Genomic DNA, 23,566 nt, shown 5'->3' with positions numbered 1-23,566 from the left:
CTTCAGTCTTGTTTTTCCTTGTCTCATTCCCTTAAAATCTCTGCAGTGGAAAAAAAAAAAAAAACCCCAAACCATTTTTGCTATTGCAACCCCTCCCCCATAATTAAAATGTATGCCTGACTTCCATCTCCTCTCTCAAGTCATTAGCATCTTTAAAAAATGCTACTGTATATCCTGCCTGTTCTGAGAAGCTACCAAACAAAACCCAAGTTTACGATTTTGGTTTTGAATACCAAATTAAAGGCTGTCTTAGAAGCTGTCATTCCTATTCAACTCAGAGCGGTGTACTACCAAATTAGCATAGTTTTTTAGTAAAGGAATATGCTTGTTTTAACATGTGCCTCCCCAAAGCGAGGGGGCAACTTCATAAACCAATTTTATTAAAAACTCCTACTACTGTTCTAAGGCTGCAAAAAGACTTGGAGCAGATGACTACTCCTGTCATTGTTTAACCAAATTTAAAATGAATAAGAGCTCAGGTTATGAATTTTATTGGAGAGATCCAGTATGTTTAAAAAGACTTGCTATGCCTTTTAACTCCTTGAAAAAAAACATTTCAGAAGACTCAACATTATCCTAAAAAAAAAAACCCGCAACTTTGCAGCTCCTTGACAAGGGAAATAGAATCTTTTATATGAGCCAATTCAATGCTACCTATCTTCAGAAATACATTTGAGATTTTCTACTATGGTTTTGCCAGGAGAACTATTTAATCATGATTTGGTTTATGACCTTTTCTATTTTTCTTGAAGCAAGCTCTCCCTACAACTTTTTCTTCTGACTTTTTTTTGATTTGCCTGATAATTCAGCCCAGCAAGAAGGAAGCAAACTTACAATATATGAAGACAAACCAGACTTTTAACAGAAAGAACAGCACATTTTTAAAAGGCATAACAAAACAGAGCATGCTTAGCTTAGATTTATTAAAGCCACAAAATTTTCAACAGAAACAATGACAAGTCTAAAAGCAGGTAAAATCCAAACTCTTTCACATCTTCACTGCGGAAGCAATAGCTTAAGACTTCACTGGGGGTTTTTTTTCAATATAGCTTTCACTGCCTGAAAAAAATACTTCTATTGATTTTTAATAAGGAAAAAGCAAAGAACCCCTGAAAAGCCAGTCATTCCTCCTGCAGCCTACTGGCATACCTCCATCCCTCCCCTCCCAAAAAACCAGTCCAGGGGCCTAATGAAGAGCATGCTTACATGATGATCCAGAGAGATGAGCTGGCTGTGACCTCAGTGCATTTCCATTTTGTTACTCTCCATGTTCTAAGAGCCTTAAAAACATGAACTGCTTCTGGCAGAGGACTGAATTTGATTTACTAACTCTGAATTCAATGTGAGGAATGAATATGCATCCTCAAATTCACTAATGTTGCACAATGCCTTGATAACAGGCCTGAAAACCTTGGCAGATGAAATTCTGTTTTCAAAAACAGCACAGATAATTTAGAGCACAATTTTTTTTTTGCAAATATGGCTCTTTTGTACTTGTATCACCTCTTAAAACAACACGTAGGGGTAATGTCCTCAAGGCATCTACACAAGTTTTTTTTAAAGAATGGTTCCTTTAAAGTATTTTAATGATCAAAGATTTATGCACCTTGTATGGAAACAAAAAGCACAGGCAAAAAAACTACCCAAGAATGTGTCAGAAGATCATATAGCAAATTTCTCATATCTTCAAACAGAAAGACAAAAGCCTGGAGATGGAATGAAACAAAAAGAATACTGTTCCTTGCCGATGAAGTAATGGCTCTCTGTCCAAAGACATTCTCTATGAAAACAACACTGAATATCTTAAGTCTTGAAAATTTATTGTAAGAACATCATCATGAATTTGAGGGATAGAGTAAGTAGTAAAAGCTCGTGAAACACAAGATGAAAATTCAAGCTAGGCACCCTAGACTCCTGTAGATGAAGGTTTCACTTCTGCCTGAAATAACTGAACTAACCTGCAGTTAAATTTTTCAGATTATTTTCAGCCTAGAAGAAAAACAAAGGCCTGTAGAAAAAAAACCCCAAAGTAAATAAAAGTCAACTCCATTTTTCAATCTTCTTTTCAGAACACCCGGAGCTGTGGCCAAATCAGAAGATTTACTGCAATAGATACATCATGGTCAATGTGCTAAAGAAAGCTCTGCTGGACTACACTTGTGAGGACTCAAGCTGCCCTGCAGCTACTGCCATTTGTTATGTGCCTTGTGTTCAACCAGAGCAGTGCTGTGTGTCGGGAAGTAAACAAAAAAGGAACATTGCATGTTGAAAAGCACTAAGCAGATCATGCTAATGCTGCCAGTACAATGGCTGCCAGGATGTTATAGAAGCAGGTATGAAGATTTGCATTTTAATTCCTCATCTTCCCATGGTGCCTCTTCCCACAGAGCACACCCCCAAGTTGCCAGAAGAGCCTCTGAGGGGAGCTGACTCCTTTTTTGGAACCCTTTCCCTCCCAAGGCTGCTGCTCTCTGTGCTAAACATAACAGCACTGGTGATGCACTGAACAGCAGTGAAATTTCAGCTGCTCCCACCTACGGTGTGAGTAGACACACAACCCAGAAAACTAACCTATAAAAGCTGATTGTTCATCCCATCTTGTGCACCAGTGGATTCCTGGCTGCAGCATCAAGGATGTGGATCAGGCCAGGTGCATCTGCACCCATCCACACCTCCTCTAGTGACAGTGCAGACCTCTCCTTGTTGAGGCAGCATCTGCCATGGGAGGCTGCTATTCTGAAGGCACCTACCAACGGGCACCACTTCATATGAAAAAGGATCCCTGCAAACTAGAATGTTTTTGGGGACCAGAGTTACTTAACTATTATCTAGAGCTGTCTGAATGAAATCCAGAGCAGTGTGTCTCAAGAATAGCCCAGTGCTGCTCCAGAACACCATGGTCAATAAGCTGTGATGGACATGCAGAACCATCTCACTTTAGAGTGGTCTTAAACAGGCTGAAATTAATGAGGGGAAGCTCAAATGGCAGAGACAGAATTAGGAACCATCATTTGGCTCAAGCCATTCAGACCAGTCCGTGTTAAATAAAAATGAGAATGAAGAGGAAAGCAAGGCCACTGTCTAAGCTCTCCTGCAGGAAGCTGCACAGTGTGTTACACACATGCAGCCTGGCAATGTTCAGACTTCTCCCCCAGATCTGTAGATGCTGAGAGACAAGGGGCTTCTCAGCTGCTCTAGATCCAGTGTGCAGCCCTGAAAACAAAAGGCCTGCCCCTGAAGTTAGGGAATGCAGCAGACGCAGTGCCTGTGTTAGCACTTGCAATACAGCAGCACCAGGGCTCTGCTGACCCCAAGCACAAGCCGACCCTTACCAGGCAAACCCCACAACACCAAGCGCTTACCTGTGATTTTGTCTCTCACGAGCTTGCAGGATTCGATTTCGCCAATGCTCCCGAAGAGACTCCTGAACTCCTCCTGGGTCATGTTCTGGGGTAAATAGTTGACTATGAGGTTGGTTTTGCTGTCATCTGTAGCAGCCCCTGTCTGCATGGGGGAAGGGCAGTTTCTACTGTTGCTGGAGGGTCCATTGGTTGTATTGGAAGTAGGGCCATTCGACACCTGAGGCTCCATGGTGCTAATTATCTGCAGCAAAATAAGAGAAAGGGGAAAAAAAACCACCCTTAAGTTTCATAGATACAATAGCTATTTTTAAAGATACTCACAAACGAATGAGTAGGTAGCATTCATGGCCAATTTAGATACTTCAACAAAAAAACCCGGCTTGATTCCTCTGTTATTGTTGCAAAGTAGGTCATGCTAGTCTTTGGCTGTGAGCATATACTAAGATGCAGTTAAAAAAAACCTTTTTTTGTTAATGCGAAGCTGATTTCTGCTTTCATCACGCAGCCATTTTCACAAATGTAAATTTAAACCACATAAATTTAATTATAATTTAAGGTAATAATCATAATTAAAATTATAGTTCCATTAAATCAGATGAAGTAAGTGTATGGCTCTATATGAAAAGGTAAAATATTTTACCTATTTAATAACTGTATCACAGAGTGCAATGACAACAACATTAACCAGGCACAGTCAATCTGCACCATATCGTCACTCAGCTTGCCTTCAATTAATAAACTTGGTGTCCCAAGACATACCATTGACTGGTTCCAGTGATGACCTATATTCTCCACCTATATTTTCCACTAAGGAACTGACATCTCTTTAAATAATAGAGCCCTGGATTTGCAATCTTCACAGATACAAAGGTCTTCAGACATTTACTATAATCAAAAAGGTTTAATCAAAGAAAGGCTTATCAGGCACAGGTGAAGGCTGCAATTATAACAAGCACATCTATCCTGAAACAGAAATCTCCAATTTTCACCGAAGAGACTTAAATAGACCTTTCCAAAAAACGACAAATAAGAATCCAGCTTAACAAAGTGTGTTGCAGGACAGTAGCCCCATTGTCACCAGTGTCACCCATCACGTGAGCAAAGCTGCCTGCATGTTTATCTGCAGAACACAAGTTTCCATCCCAAAACTGCACAGGCAGACAAAGGAAGCAGAAAAACCTGGGTACTTCGAGCTTTTTCTATATAATTTGCCTCTACTGTGGGTTCTAGCCCAGCTTCACTGTCCCCAGTGCTGCCAAAGGAAGGGACAGCTTAGCCTCAGTTCTGGATAAATTGAAGCAATACAAATGGTGGCTCTTGCTGCCTGCTGTGAGGTTTGTGATGTGCAGCTTCACTGGCATCGAAGATCATCCCTCAGATGGGCTCAGCTTCCCTCCACCAGAGTCAGTGATGCAAACTGCTGCCCCAGGCAGGAGATTCCACTGCCCAGGGACAGCACGGGAGAACAGGGGGCTAAGGCACCACACACTCTGAACCTGGTATTCTGCCGATCCTGTAATTATTATAATTACTCCAGACTTAATTTGCTTTCTTTTTTAAATCCAGGGATGTACATATTGTGACAAATTAGGCCCGTAATTCAGGAGGATGGGGACACACACACTCCAAAAAAGGGGTGTCGATTCTAAAATTAACTGCATGAGGGTGGCTCAGAGTCTAAATAGGTTATATTCTGGCCATGTCTTTTTTTTTAATTGAAACGCTTCAGTGTTAGTTTAATGCCTCATTTAGGAAATAACCCTCTTTTTTATCAATGGAAATAAGTTTTGAATTACCATTATTTTTATTATCAAGCCCAGGAATAGCTACTTGGTTTAACAGCTTTTAAATAAAAAGAAGCCTTGCCACATTGTGCTTAACAGAGATGCCTTAAAACCACACAGCAGAAATCATTTTGAAAATAAACTGCACAAAAATAGTCACTTCTTGAAAGACATGGGCACATCCAAACCAGAATCCCCCTGCCAATTTTACCAGCCACGTGGCACCAAGCGCTGCTGGCATCCTTGGCCAAGCTGTGCCAGCCCCACACGCTCTTCCTTCAAGATTCCCTCTTCTACCCGGCATCGGCCATACTCCCTTCCCTTCTCCAAGCTAATTCCACCCATGTATTTACTCACACGTACTACTTAAACGCTTCAGATGCTGCTAAATCTGTTTAGCTCGGGATTCCAGCTGGAAGATCATGCCTTGATCTCCGCACCTCCGCGACCCCACGGCTCCGAGCTCCAGCAGCCGCTGCGGGGCCGGGGTTCGCACCCCAAGGCGGCCGCGCTCCCGCTCGGCACAGCCCGCTCCTACGGCCCACACCCGCAGCCACCCGGCCGAAATCTGGGGGAGAAAATGCCAGTCCCGACGCCAAGGCACAGTGAGAGGGTGAGTGAAGCAGCTGACATGGTTAACGGCAGCCTCCCGCCCGCCTTTACATCACCGGACCGTATTCTTCCCAATGCAAAACCCCACAAGATGAGCTGCGGTTTTAGGGACTGATCCTGCCCCCCTGGAGCCAGCAGGGACAGCACACCTCTGGTTTCAGTTTCAGCAGAAGCAGGACTTCAGCACCACTCACCGAGGAAGGTACAGCATCTATTATTAGCAACAGACTCAAAAGCTATCTATAGTTCCCCGCGGTAGACAATAACCCTGGATCTTTTTAAAATCTGTGAAAGAAAACAAAATTCCTAACTGCTTGGTGTCCTACTTAGGCATTTTGCAAAAGGTTTTTAGTTAAATTTTCAGCATTCATACTTTCCCCCACCAAGCAAAGGAACAGAATTCAACCCAAGACATTTAACACATTCAGAACATTAAGAGTAAGCTGCTCGGTAAAAATCTGTTCCTGAACAAGTACATTTCCTCATATACTTCAAAGTATCTTGGCATAAACTGATTTTGCACCAGGTGCCAGGTTTTCTTCCTAGTTATTCTCAACTCCAATTAGGTTTTCCTGATTATTTAATAGTAGAACGGAAAACCAAGGCACTTATTTGCCCTTCAAATTATTGCCAAGTCATAGGTTACTGAAAATCCATTTGCTATACACATATTAAAAAAAAAAGATAATGGATAGAGAGAAATGTTGAATTATGAAAAGCATTTCTGATAAAGGACTTCAGATATGTTTTTTTTACTGCATAATTTTAAGTCTCCATTTACAGAGTGATTTCTGTGCAAAGCAGTTCTGTAGCAGAGCTGGCATTCGAAGCTCTCACAGGCACAAAGGAATAACGCTTCAGGTGTGCATTCTGACTCCTGCATGAATAGAAACTCACATTAATTAATGGTAACCAAAAGGGAAGCCCTGGCTCTCCTCCCCAAACATTTGGTCCTGTCCCCGACACACCCGAAGCTCAAACCCCGGGCAGAGTTCAGTGTGCATGCCTTGGGATGTTTATTGTCAAGCACTGGCTTTAATATTAAGTAGCTGTTGATTCCACATCAGTCAGCACATTACATAAGAGGAATATTATTTATTCAGATAGATTTCAACATGACAGTCGCTGTATGTTTTTTTTTTCCTCTATGCACAACACTAAGATTTAAATTTTTAATTCAATACCTGTACCACAATGTGAGTATTTTTAAAATCAATACTCCAGTTTCTAGGGCACACAGTTAGCTTTGTGTTTTAATTACTGGTAATAATTTTTTTTAACATACAGAAAAGTATTGGGCTGCAATTAAATTCTACCAAAATACCCAAGAAAGCTCTAAGTCAGCCTAACTCATCAAGGATACATCTGGATATAGGCAAAACAAACGTTGAAAATTCAAGAGTGACTTAACACCTATGTTAATTTTTTAAAAACAAAATATACTGTTATCCCTGAAGGTATTCTTAAACCTCCATAAGCAAGTAAATTCAGCAATATCTGTGCTCTGAGCAACATCTCTTTTTGTAGACCTTTTCTGACCCAATTTAGGCAGTTACTACCGGTCCTGAAATATTACGGTGCAAATGTCATGTGTGATGACATTCACATGCTACTGGTATAAAGAAGCATTTTTTGGGGGCAATAACTTGCCAAACTCCCAATACTGCCACATAATACTCTATATATAGGGTAATAGCATCTTTGAGGAATAAACTGCAGTTATTGCTAACAGACATTTGATCATTTAGCCACCAATATTCTAACGCTGACAAATACTATCTGTGGTAGAATTTCAACACTGATTTAGTAAGTTACATGTTTCAAATTGTGCATGGATTTCATCAGACTCCTGCTTTAAAAAAATGACCATATCCTGGTGTGCTACTTTTCTCACTATGGTAATGTATCAGCAAAGTATGAGGTATTTTAGTTTGACAGATTTCACAAATAAATGCTTTGGGGAAGACAACAGAAGCTTTGCCAGTGTTTTGCAAAACACTGCTTACCAAAAGGCTTGGTATAAACCTCTCCCACAGAGTATCTGCCACAAATACCCATTAGAGCTACTCCTACATTACTAATGTTTCAGAAATACTTCCATCACATTTCCATTGTTTTTTCAATTAATTCAACTAATTTCAATTTATTCCTGCTAAAATATTAGCTCCAACAATAACGCAAAAAATACCTGTATGTATAAACAGAACTATTACAATTACCAACTATTACAAGCTGGAGTAACTGACACTAATCTTCACTTATTACAGTAAATGTGTGACATCCATCTACCATTACAAAGCACAGTTAATGAATCATTTGGAAAACTACCCACAGACTAAGACAGCCTTATCTCCCTATTGCATGCATAAGCAATAGCCAATGGCTTGGTAAATGTTAATATACATTTTTTATATTTACAAAATTCCTTCTCAGCAGTCTAAAAGAAGGGCTGCATGTTGAACTGAGGCTTTCACATATGTACAGCAAAAGGAGCTTGCATTCAGCAAATAGTCAGCATCCATTCCTGCTGTCTGAATTATGTATACTCTACTGACCATAGTCCACAATAAACAAACTAATTTTGTATGTATTAAAAAAAAAAATCACAAAAAATCTTAAGTGTTATTTACAGGCACTAAAGAGGAGTATTTCTAAACACACCAGAAGCAATCTCCTCCTAAAATCAAAATCTGAAAAAAATTCTAAACCCCAGAAAATTCATGCAGACATATCCATTTTGAGGACTCAGAAGTCAAAAAAGTTAGCTATGAATAATGAACTGTTCACAGCACCTAAATGCCAAGAAAAAAGATCATGGCAAATTACACCTCATGAAGAATTCATGAGGTCTAATTTTATATTATTTCTAAGTGTTCATTAATGAACAAACTCAGAACATTCTCCCATAAAAAAGAGTTTAGATAAATAATGCAAAGCTCTTACTTTATCTAAAAAAGCTCTTTAATTAGCATTGCAAGTTGTTTGCTTTTACAAGTGAAAACAAATGGTGCCATGGCAGAGGTCCCACAGCCATCTCGTGAAAAACGATGACAAAAGAAGAAACAAACAAAACCTCTCAAAGAAAATAAATGTAGATTCACAAAGGTTTCCCTCATACAATGAGGGAACAGGCTTTAACTCCCTGCATATCTGCTCTTTTGAATGGAAGTCAGCACAGTACAAGTCTGTTCCCCCAGAAGTTTTCTGCAGGTGAGAAAATCCCCATTTACAGGGGCTGCCCGACCAGCCCATGCACAGCCTTGCCATCTGCTGAGCCATCAATAGCCATGCCAAAGCCAGGAGGCTGATCCATGGGCATGGAGCACAACACACAAACACATCCAGGCCCCTCAGCCCTGCTCCAGCCCAGGAACCCCAGCCCAGTTTAAAATGCACCAGACTGCTACTTGCTCCATGAGGATTTAGCACATTTTTTCACAGAATGAGGCACTGGATCACAGAATGTTCAGGACACATCATGCCACCTTCCCATCAGAGTGTTAAAGGAAAAGAACATAAAGTTTAGGCCTTTTTTTTAAGCCTTCCTTGGTTCAAAACCACAACTGCAGCCAGAGCAAGAAGCAGGTGCACCTGGACCACACGTGGGCTTTTTCTTAAGTGACCTCAGGAGCAGCAAATGATGCTCTGTGTGCAGCTCCAGTACAGATTCTCTTAACTGTAACAACTGTCAAATTTCACTGTCAATTACATTTTTATTAAAGCTTACGTACTGCACAACTAGACTTTGCTATTATTTACCTAATAAATACATCATGAACATGAAATAAAGGGGGGAAATGAAGCTTTTTAGTCTATCTGCCTGGAGGCAAACCCAATACCCCAGAAACAAATCATTATCTAACCCTCCATATTTTGACATGTTCCCCACTCACACACACTTCTACATGCTACATCTTTACCTTCCTTGGAGTAAAAGTCACATTTAATATTTTAAATATAGAAACAGCTGAAAGTCTCAGCTCAGAAAACTGGCAATCTCTGGCTCTCATGGCACAGACACAGCCGTCTTAACTTGCTTTCAGAGTGAGCTGCACTCAGGTTGAAATGGCGTTCAAACACTTTCAGCAAATTCACATTTATGGTGCCACAATAATTGTGCAGAGCACAAAAATGATCCAAATGGAGACAACAAATGCATTCATTTTAAGATGCAAGCCTCAGTTCAAATAAAGGAGAAAATTATTTTCTTTAATAGCTAAATTTATCCTGAACCAGTCCATAATAAGCTTTTTCATGAATATGCTAAACCAAAATATTCTGTCCCCAGTCTGCAGTGAAATGAAAGCAAAGTTTACTGGCAATATTACTTGTTATCACTGCAGTGCCTGAAGGTCATAACCCACAGCAGCACCAAGTTGTGCTGTACAAATGGGCAGTAAGGCAGGGACTGCTGCTCTACCAGCACAGTGACAAAAACAGGCAAAACCTGATACTTTTTATTCCAGATTTCACAGAAGTGAAATAAAAGTCAAACCAGATGAAAGTATCTAAGCAAACTGCTGAAGTTAAACAGGAAGCTGTGACAGCCCTGTAATGCACCACCCTACCCTCAAACCTGGCCCACTGATAAGATACCACTCCTAACAACCTATTCAAAAAGAAAACCAATATAATAATGATGCACTAAACTACAGGTTTTTTGAGAGTTTCAGATGTCTTCTGCTCCTACAAAGATATGGGCTCTACAGTTTTGTATTTGATTTTAAGAACAAAAGGGAATGAGTAGGCAGTGAAAAGTATGCACCAAAATAAGTTGCAACTATTTCAACAGCTACTAGTTGAGCAGTAGGGGAAAACACTCCTGGAACTACACATCCAGTAACTACACTGAAGATAGGAACAAAGGCACCATACCACATACTTTGCATAATCTCTTACTCTTCCTGCAGGTACTCTGGGGGTAAGAAATTGGAGGAGGAGAACTACAATTATCATTCATAGAGCTCAGCACTCTGCAAAGCTCAGAGGAAATACACAGGACTGGGGAGCAGGTGCACGGACAAGCGCTCCACACACAGCAGTTTCTGGGAAGCAGAAATGGCACATTTATAAGGACAACCATGTTTGTCCAGAAGCAGAATATAGTTATAATTCTGTGTTGTGTATTACCTCAGCTCACAAAATATGAGATGCTTTATGAACTTCCACTGAGCTTTACTTGCAACTATTTCCAGCTTTTTCTTTGCCTCTTGCAAAGATTATTGGCAACTATGCCTGTTGGAAACATCAGAGGTGCTTGGCTCTATTCTTCAGTGTTCTCCCAGTATCTTATTGAAGCCCACAGCAACAGCACTTGGGAGATGGTAAGGAAGAAAGTGGTGTAATAGGTGCTGGGCACAGAAGTTTCCTTCTGTCTCTGGATAAGGGTCGTCCTTTACATTAAGACAAACTGACTTTTGGAATGCCAGCCAGTTATCCCCTAGTTTATTTAGAATGGTTTCACCAGCATATATGATAATTTCTACCATTAAATGCAATTCAGACAGGAAGAGGCAGGAAAACATAACCTTGACTTCGCAGCATTCAAACAGCACTCTGGAACACAGCTTTGGAGAAAGGCATCACCGAAAAGACCAGGAGAGGAAAATGGATGTGTCCTATTAGATGAGGGACCCAACCAGCTCAGGTTAAAAACCCCTACAACCACTTGGATCCCACAGACCACAACAGAGGCTGGTGGCAGGGCTGTGTCCTACTTGTGTCCTGGGCCAGGCCACCAGCGGCTCCTGCCCACCCGCGTCTCTGGGGGTCACCCGCCGCCTCTGCTCAAAGGGCTGCGCTATTTTCGGACTGAAATAAAGACAACACGGTCAGGCCTTCACTTCTGAAGGAACATCTATTTCTTCTTCAATCGCACTTCTACTTCTGCCAAATTCATACCAGGCAACCCGGTGCCTAAAATTTTACAAGGGCTTTATTTTAGTAATTTCATCATTCCAGATTGCTTCTTATTCCCTCCTGTCTTTTCACTGAGGCTACTACTTGCTCTCTCAAGACTCATACAAAGGCTAAAGGAATAAAAAAAAAAAAAAAAAAAAAAATCAAGTCTCAGCAAAAAGAGCTCTTTGATTGACACTCCAAGCCAAAATTTGATGAAACCATCTTCTTTCTCCATGGGCTGCAGATATTAGATACCACGAAGGCAAGAGGTCTCCCAGTGACTGCACTGTCCCTCTTGAAAAAGAGACTGTGACTAACAGAAACCATGTTTGAAATAAGTGTTAACAGGGTGATAAAAAAACAGATATACCAACAAAAACAGTAAGGACACGAGGAAAACTGAAATACTGAAGAGGGTCTCTCAAAAGCCTACATATTAGACAGTAAGAACGTGGAAGAGATCAACACTTAAGACATTCTCAGTCTAAAGGACATGCAGCCTAAAAATACACTGAAATGAAAGCAAAGGAAATTGAGAGTCTTTTTATATTTCTGGTTACTTTCTGAATTTTATTTTTAGCTCAGTTTTGTTTCCTAATCACTACTTACTTGTTTGGTTTACTGACTCTATTACTGAGTTATATATTGCTAATCTGTAGCTGAATTCTATTACTGACTTGGGAATATGTATGTGGCACTGTGTACTGACGCACAGATTCCCACGGGGACGTACATGTTCATGAAAGAAGCAGACAGCTGCAAGTCTTCAGCTGCTGTAGACCTGTCACAATTCCACTTTATGCTTTTTTCCCTTTAAGAAAATAATCTAGAATCATTTGCAACCCCAGAGTTTAGTCAGTGAAACCTGTGTTATGAGCCATACTGAAACCTAAAAGCATCTACTTACCAGAAGGCAAAGCAAAGCAAGGACAGTGCAGGCTCTCCGTGAAGCCTAGGAACATCCAACCCCCCACTGCTGTTATTTCTACTGAAGTTCTAGAAACAAAAAGCTGCAATTTTCAGAAGCCCTTAAGCAATTTAATATTCATTAAAGTTCACTGCAATAGGATTTCAGATCCTAAACCATAAGCTCTTCTGAAAATGTTGCCCATGTATTTTTCATGCAAAGCCAGGCTTCTATTAGGCAGGAATGGATGGCTTAGTGAAACACACAACCCAACCAAGATGTTTTAAGGCTCTGTCCTCAACAGGATGTTAATGAAGACACACTGCTAAATGCAATTAGGAAACACTAATCAACATGTGTACATCTCAACTGCTGGCAACAGCATCTCTATGGATACTGCAGCTTGCAGGTCTAAGCGAGACAGACCCCAAAATAGAAACTATGATGTTCAGCTAAGTCCTATCTCCATCATAAGAAATGTTTGCCTGCTGCAAGCTATCAGTATTTCTCTTAAAACTTAACCAGATGAAAAATAACAAAGAAATTTACATCTTTACCACAATTCACCTGCTAGTCTACAGCTCTGTATCACACTAGCATTGCTTATGGAAATAACCTTCTCATAAAACATAAGCATTCTTACTTCTGTAACATACCTATGTTAGATAAAGTTACAATAAATTACTGAAAATAATATGCCATCACCATCTTAATGAAAGTGAGTGGATAATAGAAATTTTAAGTTTGAGAAGCTTCTGGGAGCAAAATAATCAGAAATCACCTTTGAGAGAACAGAGGTAGCTGTTTACTCAGATGGTCTCACAAAGCTACCTACAAAATGGCTTAAATGAGTAAGTTTTAAAGTACTGCATGGGATAAATATCTCAGTAATGCTTAAATTCAAACAATCTCATGCATGAAAGCATCTATGCTAAACTCAAAGACTTATTAGAGATTAGGAATATATTCTTCATCAATAAAGGACAAAATATCAAGGACATATCTGTCACAGGTCAGGCTGACAGATCCTTATTTTCTATCCTAGACAAACTATTAATCTCTGTACTACAGAAGAGAAGCATGCCACAGGCCAAACCAAACACCTTCCTTAATAAATGTAAAAGAACAAACATACCCTGAACAGCAAGAAATTAAAAATGTACCAAAACTCCTCTTCAAAAGCTGAGCAGACCTTATAGATAACAAACCAGTGGTTCAAATAATTCTGCTCAAGCACCCAATGGGAGCCCTGCCAAGCTCAGTCCCTGCTCAGGCTCAGGTGCTTGGGGACGGGGGGAAACATAGACCACCCCAGCTGACTCCAAGCCCCACAAATGACATTTCACTTAGACATCAAAAAGTAACTGGAAATACAACATCCACTATTAGAGATCAGCAGGGGGAAATGTCCTAAGAGCCTAAACACACAGGAACTAATGCTTGAGTATTAAAAAAGCCAAAGGAACCAAGTTACTGTCCTCTATTGGCTGTGCTTTCCTTAAAGCACACAGCGGCCACAGGCAGGCGCTTTAAACCTGGAGCTGGATCCACTTCCATCCGTTTCACCTCAGACAGGCTGGTGACAGAAGTCACACTGTCACTATTAAAACGACCACACCAGCCAAGCACCCTGGCCATGGAGGCACTCAGCCCCAGTGTCCTGGTCCAGCCTGGTGCTGAAATGCTGGAGGAGAACTGCTCCTCCAGCAGCCGCATCAGCTACGCACGGCTGCAAAGCTCCTTGATCACCTCAGAGAACATCACACAAGTAACATTCACTTGTGCACTTAGCAAAGCCTAACGATGGAAATTAAACTCAATTTCTATCTGAGCATTTACATTTGCGAGCACTTCTTTCAGTAGTTGGGTGATGACAAGCACAGACAATAAAAAAAGGATTCTAAAAATACACTACTCTTTTCCCCTGGATTAGTATGTCTACAGTTAAATATAAACTGTGCTCTATAAATTATCAAACACAATGTCAAATTCTGAAGTGCTCTCCGGAATCTCTCACAGAGCACACGAAATACAGAATGATAATTCTGTCCTGGCCCAGTTAGGCTAAAGAACAATATGCTACTGTGCTGGATCAGAGTTAGCTCCTATCAACGGCCACACTAAAAATGGCCACAGCCACCACCGTAGCTGCACACTGAATTTTTCAGGACCCTCCGCATCAAGCAAAGAGTTTAATTCCCTGAACAGCTGCTCTCACAGGAAGGGAATCGACAGCAACATTGTCACAGTATAGCTTGCACAGGCATATTAGGAAGAATTTCCAGTATTCATGCTTTCTGCTAAAAATCAACTTCCCCCTACTCATCTACTGCCAGTAACTTCATTTGGAACAAAGATATATTAGAACTATTTTTATTTAAGAAGCATTTATTTACATACATTATTACTTCTACGGAGTCGTGACTGTGCCTTGTGCATTACAGAAATAACATCTTTGCCCACAAGATCTTCTGCACATAGTAAAGGAAAAAGTCACCGACCACCATTAAAAGATTAAGAAGGACCAACAGAAGATTAATACAAGTACTGCAATTAACAGTCACATTTATAAACCCTTCAGGCAGGCAGAAAAGCCAAATACTCCAAATACCTCTGATCCCCAAAGCAGAAAGTGTTAACACTCCACCACAGTGTAGTGACTTAAATACGGGTTATTTCATGCCGTTGAGTCATGAATTTCATGTTATCTAACATTAAACTGCTGCTGACTACGGGTGTCTATTTATCAGCTGAAGGGGACTGAAAAAAGGCCTGGCCTCCTCTCCAGATCAGCACTCAACTCTTTAAAAAGGTTTGTTAGTATTTTGCCCATGTAGTTTTTTATGACCCTCTAATCAGAACTACTAGAACCAGGTTGACTTCCACACACACCAAGCACTTCATAGACATGAAGAGTCTTTTAATTAATCCATGTATTAACCAAAAAAATCCTCATTGTCAAGCCTTCCAATGAACTTCTGTCTAGCAATAATAATTCCCAAACTCACAAACGCCAGTTTTGCTGTAAAGAACAGTAGAGAAACAAGGACTTCTAGCAACTGTCCTGACCAGCAGTAGCAGAAATTCCACGTCCTTGCTGGGCAATTAGACATAACATTACAAGAGGAGGCAGTTCTCCTTCAATTATAAATTCTGAGTAAATTGTTGTCTTTGCTGGTTTTCTAGAATGCAACCATGAGAGATTCTTAAAAGGAAGAAAAGCAAGAAGGACACACGTCCTTCATCCCTCATGTCTCTACAAAGGCTTTTCAACAGCACTCAGCCTGGCAGAAAATACTTGGGAAGTGCTCAGGAAACCACTCAGCCTCTCCAAAGGGGACTGCATGCAACTACAGGCCAACAGGTAGGACCGGGGCACAGTTACCTGCTCCAGCAGCAACCCTTAGGGGCCTCTACATGGGGATCGGGTGGGACCTTCTCTCCGCACGTCCCTTGGGAAGCGGAACCCGCGGAAGCGGTTTGGGGCTCCGTGCGCGGCTCGGCGAGCGCTGCCAGGTGCACGGCAGAGCGGCCGGAGCCGAAGGGCCGGCGCTACCGGAGAGGCTCCAGTGGCGCTGCTGCCCTCTGCCAACGCCAGCATCACTTACGTGGGCACGGACGCGTTACGCGAGGAACCTTCTCGAAGCACTGCAAGCCAGAGCCACCTCCCATAGTCACGGGCGTCTGCTTTGAAACAAACACACGTTATCGCGCCACCTTCAGCTCCAAGGGTCCCCAGCGCTCCAAAGCCACCAAATGTCACCGCCCTGACGCCGAAAACACGCTGGCGCACGGCTCCAGACTGGGAAGACTACCAGCAGCAGTGTACGGAATTTTATAGCAATTAGAGAAGTTTAAAATTAAAAGAACAAAATAAATGAAAGCTTATTTTCCCCCAGAATTCAAGGACGAATAATTTCCCATCACAACAGCATTGCTGATGCAACTGCGCGTGCCTTAGCAACGAAGGCGTACTACAGCATTTTCTATACATCATGCCTCTAAATATTGTCAAAGCCAGGTTGGTATCTTACACTCTGCAACTACATCTCATTTCCAGAGAGGACACACAAAGGTTTAGCTATCCTTTATTTTAAATATTTTCATAATATGCTGTCTTTTCTCCCCATTTAATTGACAATTCCTAACTGGTTCTCAGCATTGCTTGACTTGTACAGATTTTCTTAGCCATTGAGGTGAGAGTCCTCATGAAAGGCACTGTCAAGGGTAGAACAATAGATAAGATGGGCTCTCCACTTCCTCCCTACTTTTTGGGGCTCTAAATAAGCAATAACGCATCAGGAGCTCCATTAGGGCACACAGATTTTCACTACAGAAAATAAAGCTCAACCTAATATTGCTGAGCTAATTCGTAATAAATTCATGCAAGCAATGTAAATGCTAGAAATAAGACAATGTTAAGCAATTCCAAGAATTAACTGCATTCTTACTATAATCTCATCTGAGAGTATGTAATTTCTAACACTGATGTTCCAATGCTATTGCAAACTCTGAATATTTAAATGAGTAAACAACAAACAAAAGGTCTCATCTCCAGTGCCCCAAGCTATCATCCAAAACTAGTTATAATTAAAGGTGTGAACAACAGAGTAACAAACCTGCAAAGTCAAGGTTCTGAGAAATTAATGGGCATCACACCACTGCACCAGTTCAAATTTATCACTCATTATCTCCCTGACTAGCACAGTGCTGTTTCACATATTAGTGCCTCCTTCTTTCCTGCAAGCCTTTCCTGCCTTTTCTAGATGGCTAATTTTATACAATTACTGCCTCTAACACACTGAGACCTTTTCTCCCCCCTTTCTTCTTCTTGCTGTTAAGCTAGTGACCTACAAAAGCCCCTTGCACCTAAAATATTCCAGTATTTAAAAAAGTAAAGACTGATCATTTCACGGGAAAAGCAAGCAATGAGTCTCTAAGTATCAGTTTCTCCAACCTCTTCCTTTTACATTATCTCAAATGGTTAAACATACCCCAAGGCTAAGGCGAGGTACAGATACCCTTTACAGATACCCTGTTTTATTAGGATTTAATCTATCAGTCATACTTGTTGAATTGCAACATTGCCCTCCTCTTCAGAAAGTTCTTTAGAAAATTAAAAATGTGTCTTCTTTTAAAGTTGCACCAAGTCCTAGACCGCTGGTGACTAGACATTTACAGAAACAGTTGGGAAGTGTTACCTTACACAAATGTCCTTTCCCTCCTCATGCAAATCCCAGCGTTTTCCTTTACATCCATTCAATTGGGAAAGGAAGATACACATGCACAACCACACACACAAATACACACGTACCCATCTCTTCCTCCACCCTACACAGAAAGGAAAAGAGCAAGAGAAGAAGAGTGCAAGGGGGAGGGGTGACTTTCCACCACAGATTAGTGAATTTTGCAAAATCTGGCCTATCCCTTAGAGAGGTACCATGCTTCTTAACATCACCTCACTTACAATAAAACTGTTTGTGCCCACTTGTCCCCCAAAACCCCAATGACATTGAAAAAATACTGCATTGCAGTATTTGCCAGTGCATCGGAGTGTATCCAGTTAGCTGTCCCACAGACGAACAAATGTACATTTTGATGTGTCCAGGCATGTAAATGAGGTGTCCAGAGGACACAGATTGCCAAAACAGACAAGTGGATTTGTCAAGTTATCTGCATCTCTCTCACCACAATATTCTCTGCCACTGTCCATTTCTTGCCTGGGCTGTTTGCTGAAATTATTTCCAAAGTCCAAGCTCCCAAAGAAGACCCCAAATTCCCCTGCCAGAATATGGGATGCAATCATACCTTATTTCTTCTGAAAAACCTCAGGGTGTAGAGTGGCTCTAGGTTATGTACCAACAGTATGACAATTACTCACAGAAAATAACCTGCATTTAATTAGTACACTCCCAGCATACCAAATAGGAAGGCTGAGGAAAAAAACCCATGCCCTGTAAGTTAGAAGATACTATTTAAAAAAATTAATCCATTAAATATATGTAAGATTAATGCAACTAGATTTTCTTTCAATAAAGTCACAATATTTAATGGGACCAAATAAAGATGATGAAGACTATTTCAAACCCATTCAAATAGGATTTTTAAGTATACCCCTTCCAGCTCATTGTAACCATCCTTTGTCACAACAGCTCGGGCTCACTTTGAGAGAGCTCAAAAAGGTAAAATTAATAAAGAAGAGGAAAGCAAAGGAGGCAACCAAGCCAGTCACCAGTGGAGAGGCATCCCTGTATCTAACATGGGAACTTGATTAGCAGAGTACATGAGGACAGGATTTTAAACTGATGGCTGGTATTCACATTGCATCAGTATCCAATTGTAAGATTGCCTCCTTTCTGACTAGTACACCAAGACAACAATTAAAAAAAAAAAGAAAAATGTCATGTCTAAGGACATTTCCTGTATCTTTTTGTCTCAACAGAAAGGTTTTACATTTTCATCATTTAGTATTACTAGCAATCTTAATTCTATTTCACTAACTTAACAGCTATTTTTTCTATAGGAAGATTTACAATGCAATCTTTTACATGCAGAAAGAAAATGTCACTATGTACATGCAGGCTGTATTCATTAATATAATCTTAAAACAAAGAAAAGAGGAAGATCAGGGCAGGAACACGTGCACCGTAAAACAAGGATTGCATTATTTTTAAATCTTTGTAGAAACACGAAATTGAACAGAAAATGAAAATGTAACTACTAGCTGATGACTCTTAAAACAAACAATGCAGCTGTGTATAATAAAAGGCACCCTTATTTATTGTCATGACTAAGTTAACAGATTTAGAACACAGTATCTCTGTTTTGGACAGAAGAAAAATTATTTTACTCTCACGTACAACTACAATGCATGTCAGAATGCATCTCTGCACATGCACAGACTGTAAAATACGGAATTTTACACACGCACACACCCCCTCAAGATTTTTTCTCCCCCTCTACATTGTAAAGCAGTGCAGTTTTCAGAGGGCCATTCAATCACTTTTTCACAGAAAGGACTGCAGCAGAAGCAATACTTAAAACAAATTAAAAAGGGTATTTAATTTTTTAAATTCTTATTTCAACCAAGCACTACTATCCCCGCTTGAATTCGCATTCAAAGTAACCCTGCACCAGAGAAAGGAATAAAGTAAAAATATCTGCAAATCCAAAGACAGAAAGAAAGGCGTGTTCTATATTCCTGCTTTGCTTCTTATGCCTCCTGATGTGTGATAGATGAACGTTTTCTGGGCAACCACATTTTTATATCTTTTACGCTACTGTCTATCACTTACTAGTCTACTACGCTTTTTTAACACTTCTAGCACCACCAGCTATTTCCCATTATTGTTTGCCACTACAATTAAGAGACCATCAAGATTAACAAAATATTCAGCCATGGTTTAAAAAGTAGAGTTGCCACAAGGAGCCTGACACTAGAAGTGGATATTGCTCCAGCAGATATAGAAGAGACTGTGGCTAAAGGTGGGGCCGGAGACGAAGAGAAGAATAATTTCAGTATTTTTGTCAATTCCTCTCAGTGCCTAAACCCTAAAATATGGTGAACTCCCCTGAACCGATTATTCTGCCATATAACCATCTGATTTCGTAAAATTACCAATATCACTTAACACAAAATCACTGCTTAGGGTAAATTCATTCTACCTACTGTTCTCATAGGGACATTTGCTGGAAAATTCTAAGAAATGATTTGCAGAAGCTATCAGCTGTGGGAGTTCACTATTATACCTCTGTCAACTTCATTCAATATAATTTACATTTTTTTTTATACTGCCTCACAGGATTCCTTGCAATTTTTTGCACGTACAATTTCACAGCAGGGAGGGGGAAGAAAAAAAAAAGATAACCCTCTTTTGCAAAGGAGAAAGAACAGATGCTTAAAACCAGATTTCTAGAAATCACTGTAAGCCTGAGCCAGAAATGTAATTAACACCTATTTATAAAGAATAATTAAAGTTGTGACTGCCACAAAGAAGAGCAGAGATAATCGAGGTAGCCCCTGCTTCTTTTTTTTTTTTAGGTTTTTTTTTTACACTGTTTGCAGTATTCCCACATGATTGCCACCTGCTCCCCCACTCAGCTTCCCCTATGCTCGTTTCCCCGGCAACCTTTCATTGGCTTTTCCTCCCAGCTATCGCTTTCAGTTCGGCTGCTCAGTCTAATCTTATTTGTTTTACACCCATCAAAACAAGCAGCTAGACAAAGACAATCCTGTAAGAATGGGAAAAGACCGTCGCTTTGTTTCCCCGGTTATAATAAATATCCGCGGCAAAAGTCTGCAAAACGTTAAATGAGGGGGGAAAGGGGGGGTCCCCGCGCCCCCCATGCCGGGGCTGGCAGCAGGGCCGGGCATTGTGCGGGCGGCCCCAGCCCCCACCCGGGTCGCCCCGCTCGGCGCAGCCCCGGTGCCCGCAGTTGTGTGTCTGATCATGCCATTTTGCACAATCTGTAAGGAAAAGCACAAAAGAGGGGACGAGATGAGCACGTCCGGGCTCCTCCGCCAGGAGAATACGGGCTAAAAATAGAAATACTATTTTTCACATAAATGGCTTTGACTTCTCCCGGCATTTAAAAAAGCACAAAAACAACACGGCTCTCTTCCCCCAACCCCCCCAACCCCAGCCCCCACCCCGACACAAAAAAAACACACCCTTGCTTCCATCCATCCATCCATCCACCCATCCATCCATCCTCGACAGCACCGGCTCCATGGGAAACGCGATACCTGGATTTTTAGAGGCGATTATGAGGTTTGTATTTAAGGCTGGTGTAATAGGAACGGAGATTAAAAGGCATCATCGGCCGCCCGCTCCGCCAGGCACACGCGGTACCATGACACCGTGACTGTCAGCAGAGACCATCCGCGCTCAACTGAAACGCAACGTTCAATGGAAACGCTGTGGAGTGCCATCGCGGCTGGGCACGGGAAATGGATGTACAGATACATATGCACAGGCAGACATATCCCACCGAAAAAAAAAAAAAAAAAAAAAAAAAAATAAACAAGGCTCTCTAATTTTATTTTATGACTCACGATCCGCCGCCCTGAACAAAAGAAATTCGCGAGGCACACGAGAAACGAGACAAAACCCCACGAGCAGGCTCTCCCCGTTCACTTACCATTTTCAAGCCATTCCACTCCATCTGTGATCACAAAGATGGACCCTTACAGCCCCTCACAGAGTCAAAAGCAAAAAGAGCGTTATGTAAAAGCTGACATTCCTTCTTACAGCGCTGCTGCCCAACGATGCAACAAAATCGACATATACTAGGCACTGCAACACATACAAGCCTCCTCCTCTTTTTATGAGGTCACGACAGGAAACTCTTTGAAATACAATATGCAGCATTTACTGAAGCTCATATAAATCACCCTCTTTTAAAATTACCATACCTATTGCGCAGTCCACCAAAAACAAAATTACCAATCTCGAGGCTTTTTTTTTTTTAACATTCCCCCCCCCCCAAGGATTTTGCTCTGCATTTGTATCTCCAAAATGTCAATGTGGAAATTAACTCTCCCCCACCCTTAAAAAAAAAAAGCCTCTTCTTCCTTTTGCATTTCAGTTAGCCACATACCAGCCTTGCATTAGAAATGAGCTTTTCTCTTTATTCTGAGAGAAATCGCAATTACCTTAAAATGACAAAGTACATCCTTTATTAAAGGATACGCAGACATTAAATATGAAAGAGAGAGAGCGAGAGAGAGGGGGAAAGAGAAAGGGAGGAGGGGGGGAAAGGGAGAGATCATGTACAAACAGATCAGTAGCAGAAAACTAAATTCATGGGAAAACACAGACTGAGAATGATGCAGATTCGGGGAAAACCTGTATGTTAGCTTCTATATCTACCTCTATATAAACCCGCTACGATCAGATTTTAAAACTACTAATACCTACCATAACCATTCTTAATGGCAAATATTGGGTGTCTTGAAAGGCTTCAACTCTTCTAACGGTTTTGCTAAGGTTTCAGGGAATTATTTTATTATTATTATTCTCTTTTTGTTTTTTTTTGAAGAGCCACAAAGCACACTGCTAGACGTTTGTGCAGCGAGAAATTATTATCGATAATTAAAAAAATAATAATAGCGGCAGCGACAATAATAATAATAATAATAATAAATAATAAATAATAATAGCTAAGTATATTATCTCGTTGTCTCAGTGTGGTGCTGCGGCGGGAGGGCGGCGGCGCCGGCGGCGGGCGGAGCGCGGAGCGGCGCGGGGCGGGACGCGCGGAGCGGAGCGCGCGGAGCGGCGCGGGCCCTGCTGCGACTGGCGGCCGCCGTCGCCCCTTTACCGCCATTTATGGGACCATCTGTCAGCGGCGCCGCGCGCTGATTGGCCGAGCGCGCCGCGCGCGCGGGGGGGTGCGGCGGGGGGGGGGGGGAGGGAGGGTGTGTGTGTGGTGCGTGTGGGGGGGGAGGCGTTGCGACATCAGGTGCTATTGAAATTAGCCGCTGCCAGATTGACAATGTTAATGATGCGGTGACCTCTACAACAACAGAGACCAGATTTCTGAACTGCTGCTTGTGTCTAGTAATTAAGGCCCGGTTGAAGAAACAACACGCAGCCCCGTTTTTTTTTTTTTTAATTTTTTTTTCTTTTTTTTTTTTTTGGTTCCCCCTGTTCCCACCCCTGGGCCCGGCGGTGCCGTACCTCGGCCATGCTCCAGTGCCTACATCTCCTTACCTCCTGCGCGCCCCGCTCCCAGGTCCGGCGTATTTTAACCACCTTATCTTTTTCGACAGTTGCTTTCCGGAGAAATGCATATTTAATGATCTGCCTCTAGGCTTAAAGGCACAACAAAAGCACTTTGACGTGCATTTAAAGCTGCATTTATTTTCAGGTACTATTGATTTTAATAATCAACCCATCTCTCCTTCCTTCCGCCCGGTGAGGTTTTTTAAAATACGTATTTTTAAAGGAGTGGATTTGATGTTGCTGCCACTTGACAATGTCTAAGGCACAGCAGAC

At 41.4% G+C, this 23,566-nt stretch overlaps 1 protein-coding gene across 5 annotated transcripts in view; it reads right to left on the bottom strand.

Annotated features, from left to right (window-relative positions):
• The window catches only part of ELAVL4 (ELAV like RNA binding protein 4), a 62,222-nt gene extending 38,885 nt beyond the window's left edge, over positions 1–23,337 (bottom strand). Inside the window, exons 1-2 of one of the 5 annotated variants that reach the window (XM_058029896.1) lie at positions 23,282–23,337; positions 3,363–3,603 (exon numbers count right to left, since the gene is read on the bottom strand). In XM_058029896.1, the coding sequence (XP_057885879.1) occupies positions 3,363–3,591 (229 nt within the window). In that variant the 5' untranslated portion in view covers positions 3,592–3,603; positions 23,282–23,337. Of the gene's footprint in view, positions 1–3,362; positions 3,604–16,174; positions 16,196–21,707; positions 21,910–22,221; positions 22,282–22,486; positions 22,734–23,281 lie in introns of those variants that run through there. The other 4 variants (XM_058029895.1, XM_058029893.1, XM_058029894.1 and 1 more) reach the window with 4 other exon arrangements.
• Positions 23,338–23,566: the final 229 nt, after the last annotated feature.

This window comes from Melospiza georgiana, chromosome 9 (assembly GCF_028018845.1).
Source record: "Melospiza georgiana isolate bMelGeo1 chromosome 9, bMelGeo1.pri, whole genome shotgun sequence".
In the NCBI taxonomy this organism is placed as follows: domain Eukaryota; kingdom Metazoa; phylum Chordata; class Aves; order Passeriformes; family Passerellidae; genus Melospiza; species Melospiza georgiana.
This window is presented reverse-complemented; position numbering and strand designations above follow the sequence as displayed.